The 12146-nt window shown below is 47.3% G+C and overlaps 1 protein-coding gene across 11 annotated transcripts in view; it reads left to right on the top strand.

Annotated features, from left to right (window-relative positions):
• Positions 1–12146, top strand: part of LOC122493260 (nebulin related anchoring protein) — a 70499-nt gene that overhangs the window by 21136 nt on the left and 37217 nt on the right. For 10 of the 11 annotated variants that reach the window (XM_043597589.1, XM_043597583.1, XM_043597582.1 and 7 more), the window contains 7 exons: positions 230–334; positions 5387–5485; positions 7239–7343; positions 8488–8595; positions 8842–8943; positions 10730–10927; positions 11495–11599. In XM_043597589.1, the coding sequence (XP_043453524.1) occupies positions 230–334; positions 5387–5485; positions 7239–7343; positions 8488–8595; positions 8842–8943; positions 10730–10927; positions 11495–11599 (822 nt within the window). The remainder of the gene's footprint in view (positions 1–229; positions 335–5386; positions 5486–7238; positions 7344–8487; positions 8596–8841; positions 8944–10729; positions 10928–11494; positions 11600–12146) is intronic. The other variant, XM_043597590.1, reaches the window with a different exon arrangement.

Here is a 12146-nt window from a genome sequence, read left to right as displayed (position 1 = left end):
AGATAAAATAAAAATGTGCTACAGATGGAAGTTCACTAATTTTGGATTAATTAAGAATTCAAATGAATTAGAGGCAAAGTGCGAACATAATTTAATTTTCCTTGGAGGTGGTGAAACTGAATTAATTTTATTTCTTGTTACTTTTTAGAAGTTTCCTATGTCATTCAAACAAGGTCAAAAGAAAGTGGGGACTAATTTCTTTCTTTCTTTCTTTTTCTTTGTGTTTCAGGTTGCCTACAAGGCTGATTATAAACACGACGTTGTGGACTACAACTACCCAGCCACGCTTACTCCTTCCTATCAAACCACAGTGAGACTGGTTCCCTTGAAAGATGTAAGTTCTCTTCCGGTAGCACCTTCTGCTTTATTGCTTGTCCCTTCCTCCTGTGGAGTGATTCTTAAGTAGCGAGATGGAAAGAGATAAGATATAACAGTTCGTAACAGATGGAAGGGATTAAGAAGGGGAACTTTCCCCCTAGGAAGCCCACGTATGCGTGTTTGGAAACTCTTAGATTTTCCATGTAAGGTGGGGACAACTCTGGTTCCATCTTGAAAATAACCTGCTCTTCAGTATCTCCTTACAGAATTTGGTGGAATATGTCTGCTGTTGGGCACATTGAAAGTAATCGTTCTTTAGCAATGAGGAGCTTCTTTTTTTCTTAATTTAAAGTTTTGGAGTATGGTACGTTGAAGGACTGCAGGAAGTAAAATAAAATAGCTAAAAGTTGAGAGGAAGTGGTAATGTTGACTCAGTTTTCTCTCGGGAGCACTTGGGAAAGTATATGTATTTCTTAATTACTATAGTGGTGATTTTATTTAGGTACAGTTTGACTTGTCCCAATGAAATAAGTATAATTCATTAAATTGATTGTTTTCTAAGTGTAAGAATTTTACTGTACCTGCTTATTACAGGCAATTTAGGAAATACAGAAAAGTACAAAGAAAAAGATTAAAGTCATCTGCTATCTTAAAAAGTAGTTAAGGTGGTTTAGAACTGAGTTCATATCCTAGTTATTGGCCAGTGATGGTTATCTCCAACCAGTCAATAATTTAATAAATAATTCAACATACATTTACTCAATGCCCAGTGCTACTTTCCTTTACATTCCCTTGGGATCAGCATGACCTCAGTAGTTGACTTGGGTGTTGCTCTCGGTAAATAGGTCTTCGGGTCGCTCTCCCTTTTGCTCAGAGTAGGAGCCTTGTCGGGTTCAGCTGGGCATCTCCAGTGTTGAACGCACGGCTTACGGGACAGCAAAGGACAGTCACCGGCAAAGGATAGTTTGGTGAATGAAATAAGCTTTTCAAATGTGTAGTAAAGCAAAGAATGGGAAGTCAAGGAATATAAAGGGCCTAAGCTTTGCTTCTTCTTTTCCCAGGAAGTTTGGTTGGGTTGACTTTCTCACATCACCTTCATGAAACCCAAGGTTACACTTGACTACCTAAGCTACTTCCTTTCTATTTTGGCTGCATGCATTACCTGGGAAACTTGAGGACCAAGAGCACCTCATTAAAATGCGAGTGTCTGCTCAGCCCGTAGAACTCCATCAGTCATGCCTAAGAGCACAGTCAAGTGGAGAGAGATTCCTACAACTTTGTACTCCCATTATAACAGGACTTGCTATTACATTTGTCTGTGGAAGGCTGTGGAATCAAACCACGCACCTGAAATACAGCCTGGTCAGCTGCACGAGTCTGATAGGAGAATCAAACCAGACTGGATTCGAAATACTATTTAGAAGCAGAGGGAGATTCTGAACTAGAAGCCCAAGAGCCAGATCCAGGTTACAGAGACGTTTAGTTTGATCACACAGAGTTGAAAAAGTAATTGGACCAACATATAGAGATTTGGGGAGTTCATGTAAAAACTCATATTTTCATCTCTTCTGGAAAAATCTAAAAATGCTGGGAATGGCCACCCTAGCTCCTGCATGATAGCAACTGGCTGGGACTGAGGGGCAGCTGCTCTGGGTTATCTTATTCTCCTTTACCTTCCCTTCCTGGCTCCCATGTGAATTTGAATTTACCACCCCAGAACGTAGAGATTTACATACAGGAAGTATCGGGAGAAGGAAGTTGGGGGGAATCCATTACAAGAGCATTTATGGTCCCTCTGTCTGGTGGCTCTAAAGGTGGTCAAATAGCTATGAAATGAAATAAACAAGCGTGCGTCTTTAATTAGAGAGCATTCCCTTCAGATGGATTTTATCAACACTAATAGCATTAAAATGAGATTCCACCCTCAGCAAAGAGCTCCTTCAGAAAGTAGATTGAAGCAATGGCCAAGCATCTGTGATGTTGCAGAGATGTGATTAATCTTGGAGACTGTTAATTATGTCCCGCAGAGGAGAGTAATTGTGCTCTGCAACATACTAATGCAGAATTATTGGGAAGGAATATGCCTTTTAAAAAAAATACAGTTTTCGTGACATTTTATCATGCATAATTCTGAACTCTAATAGACTCTTTATTATGAGATGATAATTTCCCCTCTGAGTTAATGCACCAGGAAGCAACTGCACTCTAATCTCATTAATGGTTGACATTGAAATGACTTTATATTTCCTACTTTTCCTATATACCCCATATCCGCAACTCACAGTGGGCAAAAACTTCTCTCCCTGGACCACTAACCAAAAAGCACAAAGCGATGCCGTGCTTTATCTCCAAATCCAACAAAATACCCCGTGGCTCAGTGTCGGAAAAGCTCAATTTTTCCTAGATCCTGTTCTAGGAGTTAATTTGTAAGTCATTTGTTCATACCCAGAACATATTTGCCTGTCTAAACAATGGTAGCTCTGGCTATGGGGGATCCCTGATTCATCTGTAAAGAAAAAAAAAAAAAGTAATCGCTCCAAGCACCCTCGCTTTGGCAAGCCAGGTTTACAGTGGGAGCCACTTCGGCTGACATTAGCTGGGTGACCTTGGGCAACTTAGTTCTCTGGGACTCCGTTTTTGCCTTGTCAGGTGGGGATAATAAGAGCGTCTGCCCGCAGGGTGGTTGGATTAAATGCATTCTTGTGTGTGAAGCACCGGAAGTGGTGCTAGGCGCAGGAAGTACCATTCTTAAGCCACGATTGTCGTTAGCCCGCGGTGGGACAGGCAAGAATGGAGTGACAAGGAGGAGACACGGGAGACAATGGCCCTTAGGTCTGTTTCACTTGAGTCACTGGGCTTTAAAAACGTTGAACGATTCGTCAGCATTTAAAAATGGCAAGACTTGACACAATAAAATAGATTTCGGGTTTCTTTGGAATAACTGGAAGATCTGATCATTTTGGGCCCCGCACTGTTGCACCGTAACTGGTTCCCAGAGCTGAGCAGCAGCTGCGGGCCTTTGCCACAGTCCCCCCCCCCCCCCCACTCCTGAATGCTTCCCCAACAATGAGGCCAAACCCTTAGCCCCTACTAGCCCTTCACCTGTACCCAGCTAGTGGTCTGTCCGGCTGTCACAGATTTTGTGACCTCTGGGCTGCAAAGTCTCCCTGAGGTGAGCTGTCACCTATGAAGGCAGCAACAGGAAGTAGCAGCCGGCGGATAGAGTGAGAGGCGTCAGACTCTAGACAGACCGCGGGTGGGAGGACAGGGCAGTGGTGCCCCTTGCGGAGGGCAGGGCCAGCGGCCAGAGGAGTATGGCCAGAGGCGGTAGGTGGAGGTCTGGGCAGAGGTGCCAGTAGACAGTGGGGACACAGCAAAGGGGTGTGACGTTCTTAGGCGTGACCTAGGCCGAAGGATGCGGCCGCACTGTGTGGGAGACCGGGCGGGGTCCCGGGCTTCAGGCGATATGACAGAGGCATGAAGACTGGGCGTGGGGTGTTCAGTGATCTGGTTGCTATGAGCAAAACCGGGGTGTCGCTGACGGGAGGGCCTAGCCAGGAGCCTATAGGCAGAGGGGCTCGGGTGTCACAAGCCACCGGGTCAGTTTGGGGCCCCGGGAGCAAGGGCCCAGCTGAGATATCTGCACGGACTGTGCAAGCCTGCTCTCTCCGTGCAGAGTAGCCTTCTGTGGCTGTTTGCTGAAGGAATGCATGAATGAGCAAATGAATGAGCGTCAGGGGACCACGCAGGCCGCAGGGAAGAAGGTCAGGAATAGGTTAGGGGTGCGTTAAGTTTTCCCTCCTTTCCCTGGATTGAGGGCCGGCCTTGGTTAGACTGTGGAACAGGCCATCCCCCACCTTCAGCCTCTTCGTCTTCGCTAGCCTGCATCCCGGCTCCCCTTCCGCCTGTGCGGGGCTCTGGGCCCTCGCGCAGCTCACCGCCACCCCCTCCCTCGTTACCTGCCGCCAGGCCTCAGACATGTTCCTATACCTCTCTGCTCAATTCGCATTCTGTCTACAGTGGATCTTAGGAGGAAGATCATCCATCTCTTAGTGGATGTTTGGAGGAAAAGAAGACAATTGAATGAATGTCTTCTCATGGGCAAATGGCTAATAATCCTTGAGTCTCTGAAGGGCAAATTGTACTTTCCAAAGAGAAAACCCACGAGCCCCCCGTGCCTTGAAATGATGGGAAACCTGGAAGTCAGTGCACTAGGCCGTGCTGGAGGTTTATCTTCCCTCCTTCTCTTCTGAACCGGCCCACCCTTCTTCTTTCGCGAACCTGCGAAGCTTTCGGCCATTTTCTCAGGGAGACCGACGGGGCGGAAGTGAGGGCCAGGCAGGGGCTGGCGTACAGGGTGAAGCCACGCGAAGACCGTCTTCGCCCAGAGCTACTGATGCGCCCTCGCCTCCCACCTCGACGTGCCTATGGCATCAGTTGGACTTTTTGTCCCTCTTGCATTTTTCGTTCCCTTTTTAAAAAGACCCCTTTTCTTTTGAAGCATAAAGCATATATAGAAAAGTACATTAAGCATAGATAGGTGGCTTGAATTATTACAAAGTGACCTTGTGCGTGTGTTTCCATTGGGAATGCATGTAAGAATAGAACTGTTGAGACCTAAGGTATGGGTGTGTATGCCAAAGCGCCATATTGGTCCCAAAGTAGCTTTGCCAACCTGCACTTCCACCAGCTGTGTTGTGAGCGTTTCTGCAGCTCCACATCCTTGCCAGCCCTTGGTAGAGTCAGTGGCTTAAATGTTCACTCTTCAGGCAAAAGCGGAGGGGTGTCTAATTGCAGTTTTCATATGCATTTCTCTGATTCATAACAATAATAACGTAGATGAGCACCTTTTCCTGTGCTCACTGGCTCACTGTGCTCCTGTTAAAGTCACTCAAATCTACCATGTGTTGGGGTTTTCTTGTCTGTGGGGTTGGAGAGTCTGTTGGTTTCCAATTGGAATCTTTGATCCTTTTTGTAGTAATCAGAGGATCACAGCTCTGCTGAGCTTAGGGGCAGGGAACTAATAAGCAAATCTTAGAGAAAAGTGTTTTTTATTTGTTTTAACCAGGTCAACTATAGGCAAAGCATCGACAAATTGAAATACAGCTCTGTGACCAACACCCCTCAAATTGTCCAAGCCAAAATCAATGCCCAGCAACTGAGTCATGTAAGTAACCTGTCCTTGCCTAGTGGGGGACTCACAATTGCTTTGTGACCCCTGGATATCTGGCTCCCAAAGGATTTGGCTTTCACTCATGGTGACCTATGTCTTGTGACAACCATGAAATGACCTCCCCTCAATGTAAACTGTTTATTATGGAAAATTCCAAATATATTTAAGTGTAGAAAGGATAATGTGACGACTCCCCGTGTGTCCATCAGCTTTAACCACTACCAACTCGTGGCCAGTCATGCTTCATCTATATGCCCATCCACTTCCCCATTTTGTGTTATTTAAAAAAATTTTTTTTTCAACGTTTTTTATTTATTTTTGGGACAGAGAGAGACAGAGCATGAACGGGAGAGGGGCAGAGAGAGAGGGAGACACAGAATGGGAAACAGGCTCCAGGCTCCGAGCCATCAGCCCAGAGCCTGATGCGGGGCTCGAACTCACGGACCGCGAGATCGTGACCTGGCTGAAGTCGGACGCTTAACCAACTGCGCCACCCAGGCGCCCCCATTTTGTGTTATTTTAAAGAAAAAGACCAAAGATTAGATAATTTAACCTATCAATACTTTAGGGTAAATCTCTAAATGATTAAAAATTTTTAGACATATTTATACAATTTTAGGATATCACCCCAAAAAACTAATAGTAATTCTTAATGCCACCAGTGTCCTATTAGCATTCAATGTTCCAATGATCTCATAAAGTTATCATTTTGTCTTACGGTTCGTTTGGAACGAGATCCAAATGAGGTCCATGCTTGTGAATGGCTGATAGCTCTTTAAGATTCTTTTCATCTTTAAGTTTTCCTGTTTTTCTCTTTTCTTTCTTGCAAGTTGTTTATTGAAGAAACTGGACTGTTTATCCTGTTACATTTCCCACAGTCTGCACTTTGCTTGCTGGATCCCTATGTGGACTTCATGTGTTCCTCTGGCCTCCAAATGTCCCATAAAATAGTAGCTAGATTTATAGGTTGGATCAGGCTCAGGTTCAATTTGGGGCCAAGGATGCTTTTCAGATGATGCTCTATTTTTCCACTGACAATCACCTAATGTCTGGTCGGCCCTTTTTTGTGTGTGACTTAAGATGGCTTTTTTTTTCAATGTGAGCAGCCATTGATAGTTACTCCCTGAGTATCTACTCTGCCTATAGTGAGATGTTTAGCGGTGTAGCACATTAAAAAAAAAAAAAAAGAAAAAAAAAAGTTCTGTATCCATAGTGCTTCAAAGGAGAGTTGGTGAAATAACCACAGGGAAATATTTTATACACTCACAACTCAGAGTGTGCCTTTGACTTGTTTTACTTGTCACTTGACCTCTTTAATCAGCTGATTTAAAACACTCATAAACTTGCAGGCTTCCTTGTCAAATTTTCCAAAAACTCCTGTCGGCTATTGGGTCTAAGGGGAAAGTGAAAAAGAGAGGCTTGCCTCCAAAATTCACCTCCTGTCTGTATAAAAACCTCGCATTTGGGGCGCCTGGGTGGCGCAGTCGGTTAAGCGTCCGACTTCAGCCAGGTCACGATCTCGCGGTCCGTGAGTTCGAGCCCCGCGTCGGGCTCTGGGCTGATGGCTCAGAGCCTGGAGCCTGTTTCCGATTCTGTGTGTCTCTCTCTCTCTCTGCCCCTCCCCCGTTCATGCTCTGTCTCTCTCTGTCCCAAAAATAAATAAACATTGAAAAAAAAATTAAAAAAAAACAAAAAACAAAAAACAAAACCTTGCATTTACCCTGTGGGTTGATTTTAAATCCAACAGGTGAATTACCGCGCTGACTATGAGAAAAACAAGTTGAATTACACACTGCCACAGGACATACCTCAGCTGGTGAAGGCCAGAACCAATGCTGAACTATTCAGTGAGGTGAGCAAGCAGTGGAGGTGAGAACGTGGTAGGGGGTGCGTAACCTATGTGAAGGTGAGGGCACCAGTCCCAACAAGCAGGGGCTGTTGTGTTTGGGGAGAGACGTTCATCAGAGACGCCCATCACATTATTGTTTTGAATTTTGCTGTCTCATGGACTGTGGCAGTTCACGGGGGATAAACTGATCGTAGAAATGTAATTCTCATGATCTGAGCATGTGCACAGCATGTTCTCAGACACACACACACACGCCATCACCATCATGGTCATCCTCGTCCTGGTGACTTCCGACCGGTGCTTTGCTGTGTGGCGAAAATTCGAGTTTTGAGATCAATCTCAGTCGCTAGATTTTTCCTGGAGTCACAAGGGGGCTGTGATTAGGCTTCTCGTTCTAGATGGGGGCAGGAGAAGAAAAAAAGGAACTAACATTTATTGAATGCCTGCTCTGTGCAGCACACTGAGACAGGCAACCAAAAATGGAATTATTCAATTATCATCACCCCCCAAGGACGCATTTATTGCAGGGACACAGTGGCATGGGCTTTGGTATGAGAATCCCCCAGGTCAGATGCTGGCACTGCGATTTTTAAGCTGTGTGACCTGTGTGAGGTCATAGATGTCTCTGAGCCTCATAGGCCTAATGCAACGTATGTACAGTTGATGAGTAGAAGGCACTTAGGAAGGACCGATAAACTGAAGGTGTTGTTACCATGGTAATATCAATACCTTCCATCTTTACCAGCTTGGGATCTGTTTTCATGTTCTATGTCCAGTTTATCCCCACAACAACCCTGAGACAGATAATAGGAGATTTTTTTTTTTTTCAAATGGCAGAGTAAGGCTGAAAGAGCTAATGTGCCTTTCCCAAGGTCTCACGATCAGGAAACAACAGAGCAAGGATAGACACATGGCTCTTCTCTTTGTCCCGTCCCATCCCCGCTGCCCTGCACGGCCCCACAGCTCAGGAATCAACAAACCGTGCTAATAATTGCTGTTACCGTTTTGACCATCATAGGCAAGATTCTGGTCTGCAAACAGATGGAGAAACCAGCTTTGTGGTCATCGTCGTTGTTTTAAACGTCTTTGTAACCTTTGGCAGGAAGATGGATCGGGACTCCTATTCACCTGTGTTTCTGTTCGTCAGGTTAAGTACAGAGAAGGCTGGGACAAGGCCAAGGGGAAAGGATTTGAGCTGAAACTGGATGCTATGTCTCTGCTGGCCGCCAAAGCCTCCGGAGAGCTTGCGAGCAATGTAGGTTTTTCTCTCATTAACTCAGAAATGCATTAGAAATGGTTCCGATAAAATGTCAGTGGCCCTGCGGAAAAAAAATAATGACCGCTAACGTTGTAAACATCACGCCTCTTTAATCTTCTTCTGGCTTCGCGAAAGATGGGGAGGTTGTTTTCAGAACTCTTCCCCTTGCCCTGTGAATACCAGAGCCCCTTCGATGGCAGAGTTTCCTTTCCCCTCACAGTAAACCTTTTTCTTTCTCTCAAGATTAAATATAAGGAAGAGTACGAAAAATCAAAAGGCAAAGTCATGGGCACTACGGACTCCAGGCTTCTGCACTCTCTGCAGGTTGCCAAGATGAGCAGTGAGGTAAACGCTTTTCCGTCCTCCACACTTTCTCGGGCTTGTGCTACTTTAAGAGTCCTTCCAGGACCTACTTCACTGCTACCTTTTTACTGACTTCCATCTACAATTTCTTTCCCTGTTGGTGTGAGAAGTTTGTTTGCTTTCTTTATCTAGCCAAAGCATACTGTTCTTTTAAAATAGGGGCGCCTGGGTGGCACAGTCAGTTAAGTGTCCGACTTCGGCTCAGGTCATGATCTCATGGCTCATGGGTTCCAACCCCACGTTGGGCTCTGTGTTGAGAGCTCAGAGCCTGGAGCCTGGTTCAGATTCTGTGTCTCCCTCTCTCTCTGCCCCTTCCCCTTCCCCTGCTCATGCTCTGTGTCTCTCTCTCTCCATTAAAAAAATTAAAATAAAATAGATGAGAGGTGGGGCCCCCAACAGTCATCTCTTTCTACTGCTCAAGGTACAAAGGTGTCCGGCCACAGTTATTCATCCCACAGATGTTTACCAAGCAGCTACTATGGGCAAGATCCCATGTAAGACACCTGGGCTATCAGAATGGACAACACATAACAGGTTCCTCCCCAGCGGAGCTTAATTCTTACGGGGAGAGTTAGACACCAAGCGCCCTGTTGTGACAATGTCCTGGATGAATCCTGTGGCTACGACACACTTGATACTCAGAATGTTTAGCAGATAACTGAGTTGCCTAAACTCCAACCAATCGAAATGACCCTGCTGGTAAATGACTGTGGTGGCTGGAGATGAACCTTGGTAAACGTCACCTGCCGAAATCCTTTGGGGAGGGAGGGTTCTGCTACGAGGGACCTACTCGGTTTCAGATCAGGCCTTCCCTGCCAAAGCCGAGGAGGCCAAAAGGACACACGAGCACTGAGTTTCTGCTTCACAGCGGCTGCTCCAAGTTGGTGCAGGCTGCATGGCACAGCCAGATATAATTCCCTGGTGAGTCATTAAGGAGCCATGGTTTAAACAGAATGAGAGAGTTGGCATCTGGGTCGCCATCTTGGATGTGCCTACAGAACACGTCCTGTGAAGTGCGTTATCGTGAAATATACAGAGACACTGAGAATTTGGCTGCAGGTTAGACAGAGAACAGAATTATACTTCTTATTTTCAGCGGGAGGAGTTGGGGCCAAAAGGATGGTGTCTTGCCCAAACTTGTGTAGTAGTCAGTGGTAAAGGTAGAGATTGGATCCTAGAAGTCTAACTTCTGGAACCATACTGACTCCACTGTGGCATGCCACCTTTCCTCACCACCACACCACCATCACCCCTGTCACCGCTGTCATCACCGACATCACCACTGTCATTGCCATCCTCATTGGGAACGTTTGCCAAGTGGCTGCTCTCTGCCAGTCCCTGCACTTAGCAGGTTTCAGCTGCTATCTTGCTTATCGCAATAGTCCCCTGAGGAACATGAGCCCCAGAGGTCATCCACTTGGCAAAGGGTGGACCAGGTCTGACCTAAGACTTGTCTGGCTCTGCAGCCCAAGCTCTGTTATTCTGCTTCGTAAAGGTTCCGCAGAAACCGTAGATCGAGCATTCTCCTCCTGGAGAAGCCAGGGAGAAAGATTTCATATTGGTGAGAGGCATTCCTGCCAGAGCCAGAGCAGCATGGGGCCTCAGCTCCTCAGCAGCACCGCCTTCCCGAGCCAGAAATTGGGCCCCCCCTTTCTGACAGATGAGTGACATTGTCGTTTCCTCATGAAAGCCTGGGCTGCTTTTCTGTGTTTTGAACCGCTTCTGCAAAGGCCGACCTCAAGTAATGGGCCTTGTCGGTACATTCAAGGTCGAATACAAGAAAGGCTTTGAAGAGAGTAAGACCCGCTTCCACCTACCCATGGACATGGTACACATCAAGCATGCTAAGAAGGCCCAAGCTCTGGCCAGTGACCTGGACTACAGGAAAAAACTGCATGAATACACTGTGCTGCCTGAGGACATGAAGACTCAGTGGGCCAAGAAAGCCTACGGGCTCCAGAGCGAGGTGAGCCCTCACTCAATCCCAGTTCTCTCCCTGCACCTCTCGCGGTTGGGCACAGGCACGTCTTGAGAGCGATTTGGAACCTGCGCGTGAGTCTGTTCCGTGACCCTGAGGACCAGGAAGAACTTCTGAGATGCGTCGGCCGCAGGGAAGGTGGGTGGGGAGGTTGAGCCCTAGATACAGTCGAGACAGCAGAGGCAAGAGGGCGGAGGACTGGGGCTCAGAGCTGGTGCAGAAGGCCAGATGTGTTGATCACGGCGCTGAGCAAGGAGGAGGCGAGCGTTGAAAATGGCAAGTAAATCTTGGAAATTTAGCAGGTTGGGAGATACGATGTTCGGTCAAAACTGTGTGAAAAGCCCTCTTTATGGTGCGGTTGTGGTGTTTGAGCGCTAAGGTGGGAGATGATCTGCTGGTTACAAAGGGAGCCAGTGGCCTCACCCGCAAGGAGAGTCCAGCCCGACTATGAAAGAGCCGAGGGCAGTTCTACAAATGCAAGAACAAGGGTTTTCCGAACTCTCCCATCTTCTTTGCACCCACACGTCTGATTACAGCTTGGGTTTTCTCTTGCAGCTGCGGTACAAGGCCGACCTGGCGTGGATGAAAGGAGTCGGGTGGCTGACAGAGGGGAGCCTCAATTTGGAGCAGGCCAAGAAAGCGGGACAGCTGATCAGCGAGGTAACCTGAGCTCGGCGCCCCCCTCCCCCCCCCCCCCCCAGCTCCTAGTGGTTCTCAGCCCGCGACTCGCCGAACGCCGTCTTTTCCCCTGATGCCCCCTCCCCAGACCCCCGGCTTGTTTCGAGGGGGACTCAGAGGAGGACCTCTTCATTTCGCGCCTGCAGGGCACCCTGACGAATGTTCTGCAGGCCCTCCCCCATCCGGGGAGGCATTCGTGAGAAGCCTTAGCAGTTTACATAGAGGAGCAGGGGCAGCCAAAGAATAATCCAGAAGGGTTGTAATACGCAGTCGATTAGCACGTGGGAAAATGTGTTTGTCACGTGAGGCGTGCGTGCTGCCTCCTGAATCAGAGGGTCTGCTGTTTGGAGGTCAGCACTCTTCCCGGTGCTGTGCCTTCGACTCACTGCAGACTCCGGTCACGTCACTCGAGCCTTCCGACCCTTTCTGTCGTGTAGAACAGGGAGTGTTTGAGAGTCCCTGCGGCTCTCTCTCCACCAGGCAGAGTGGGCTTTGGCAGCCGGCAGAGGAAGACTTTTGAAGGGCATCT

The sequence above is a fragment of the Prionailurus bengalensis genome, chromosome D2, assembly GCF_016509475.1.
Source record: "Prionailurus bengalensis isolate Pbe53 chromosome D2, Fcat_Pben_1.1_paternal_pri, whole genome shotgun sequence".
Taxonomy (NCBI): Eukaryota; Metazoa; Chordata; class Mammalia; order Carnivora; family Felidae; genus Prionailurus; species Prionailurus bengalensis.
This window is presented reverse-complemented; position numbering and strand designations above follow the sequence as displayed.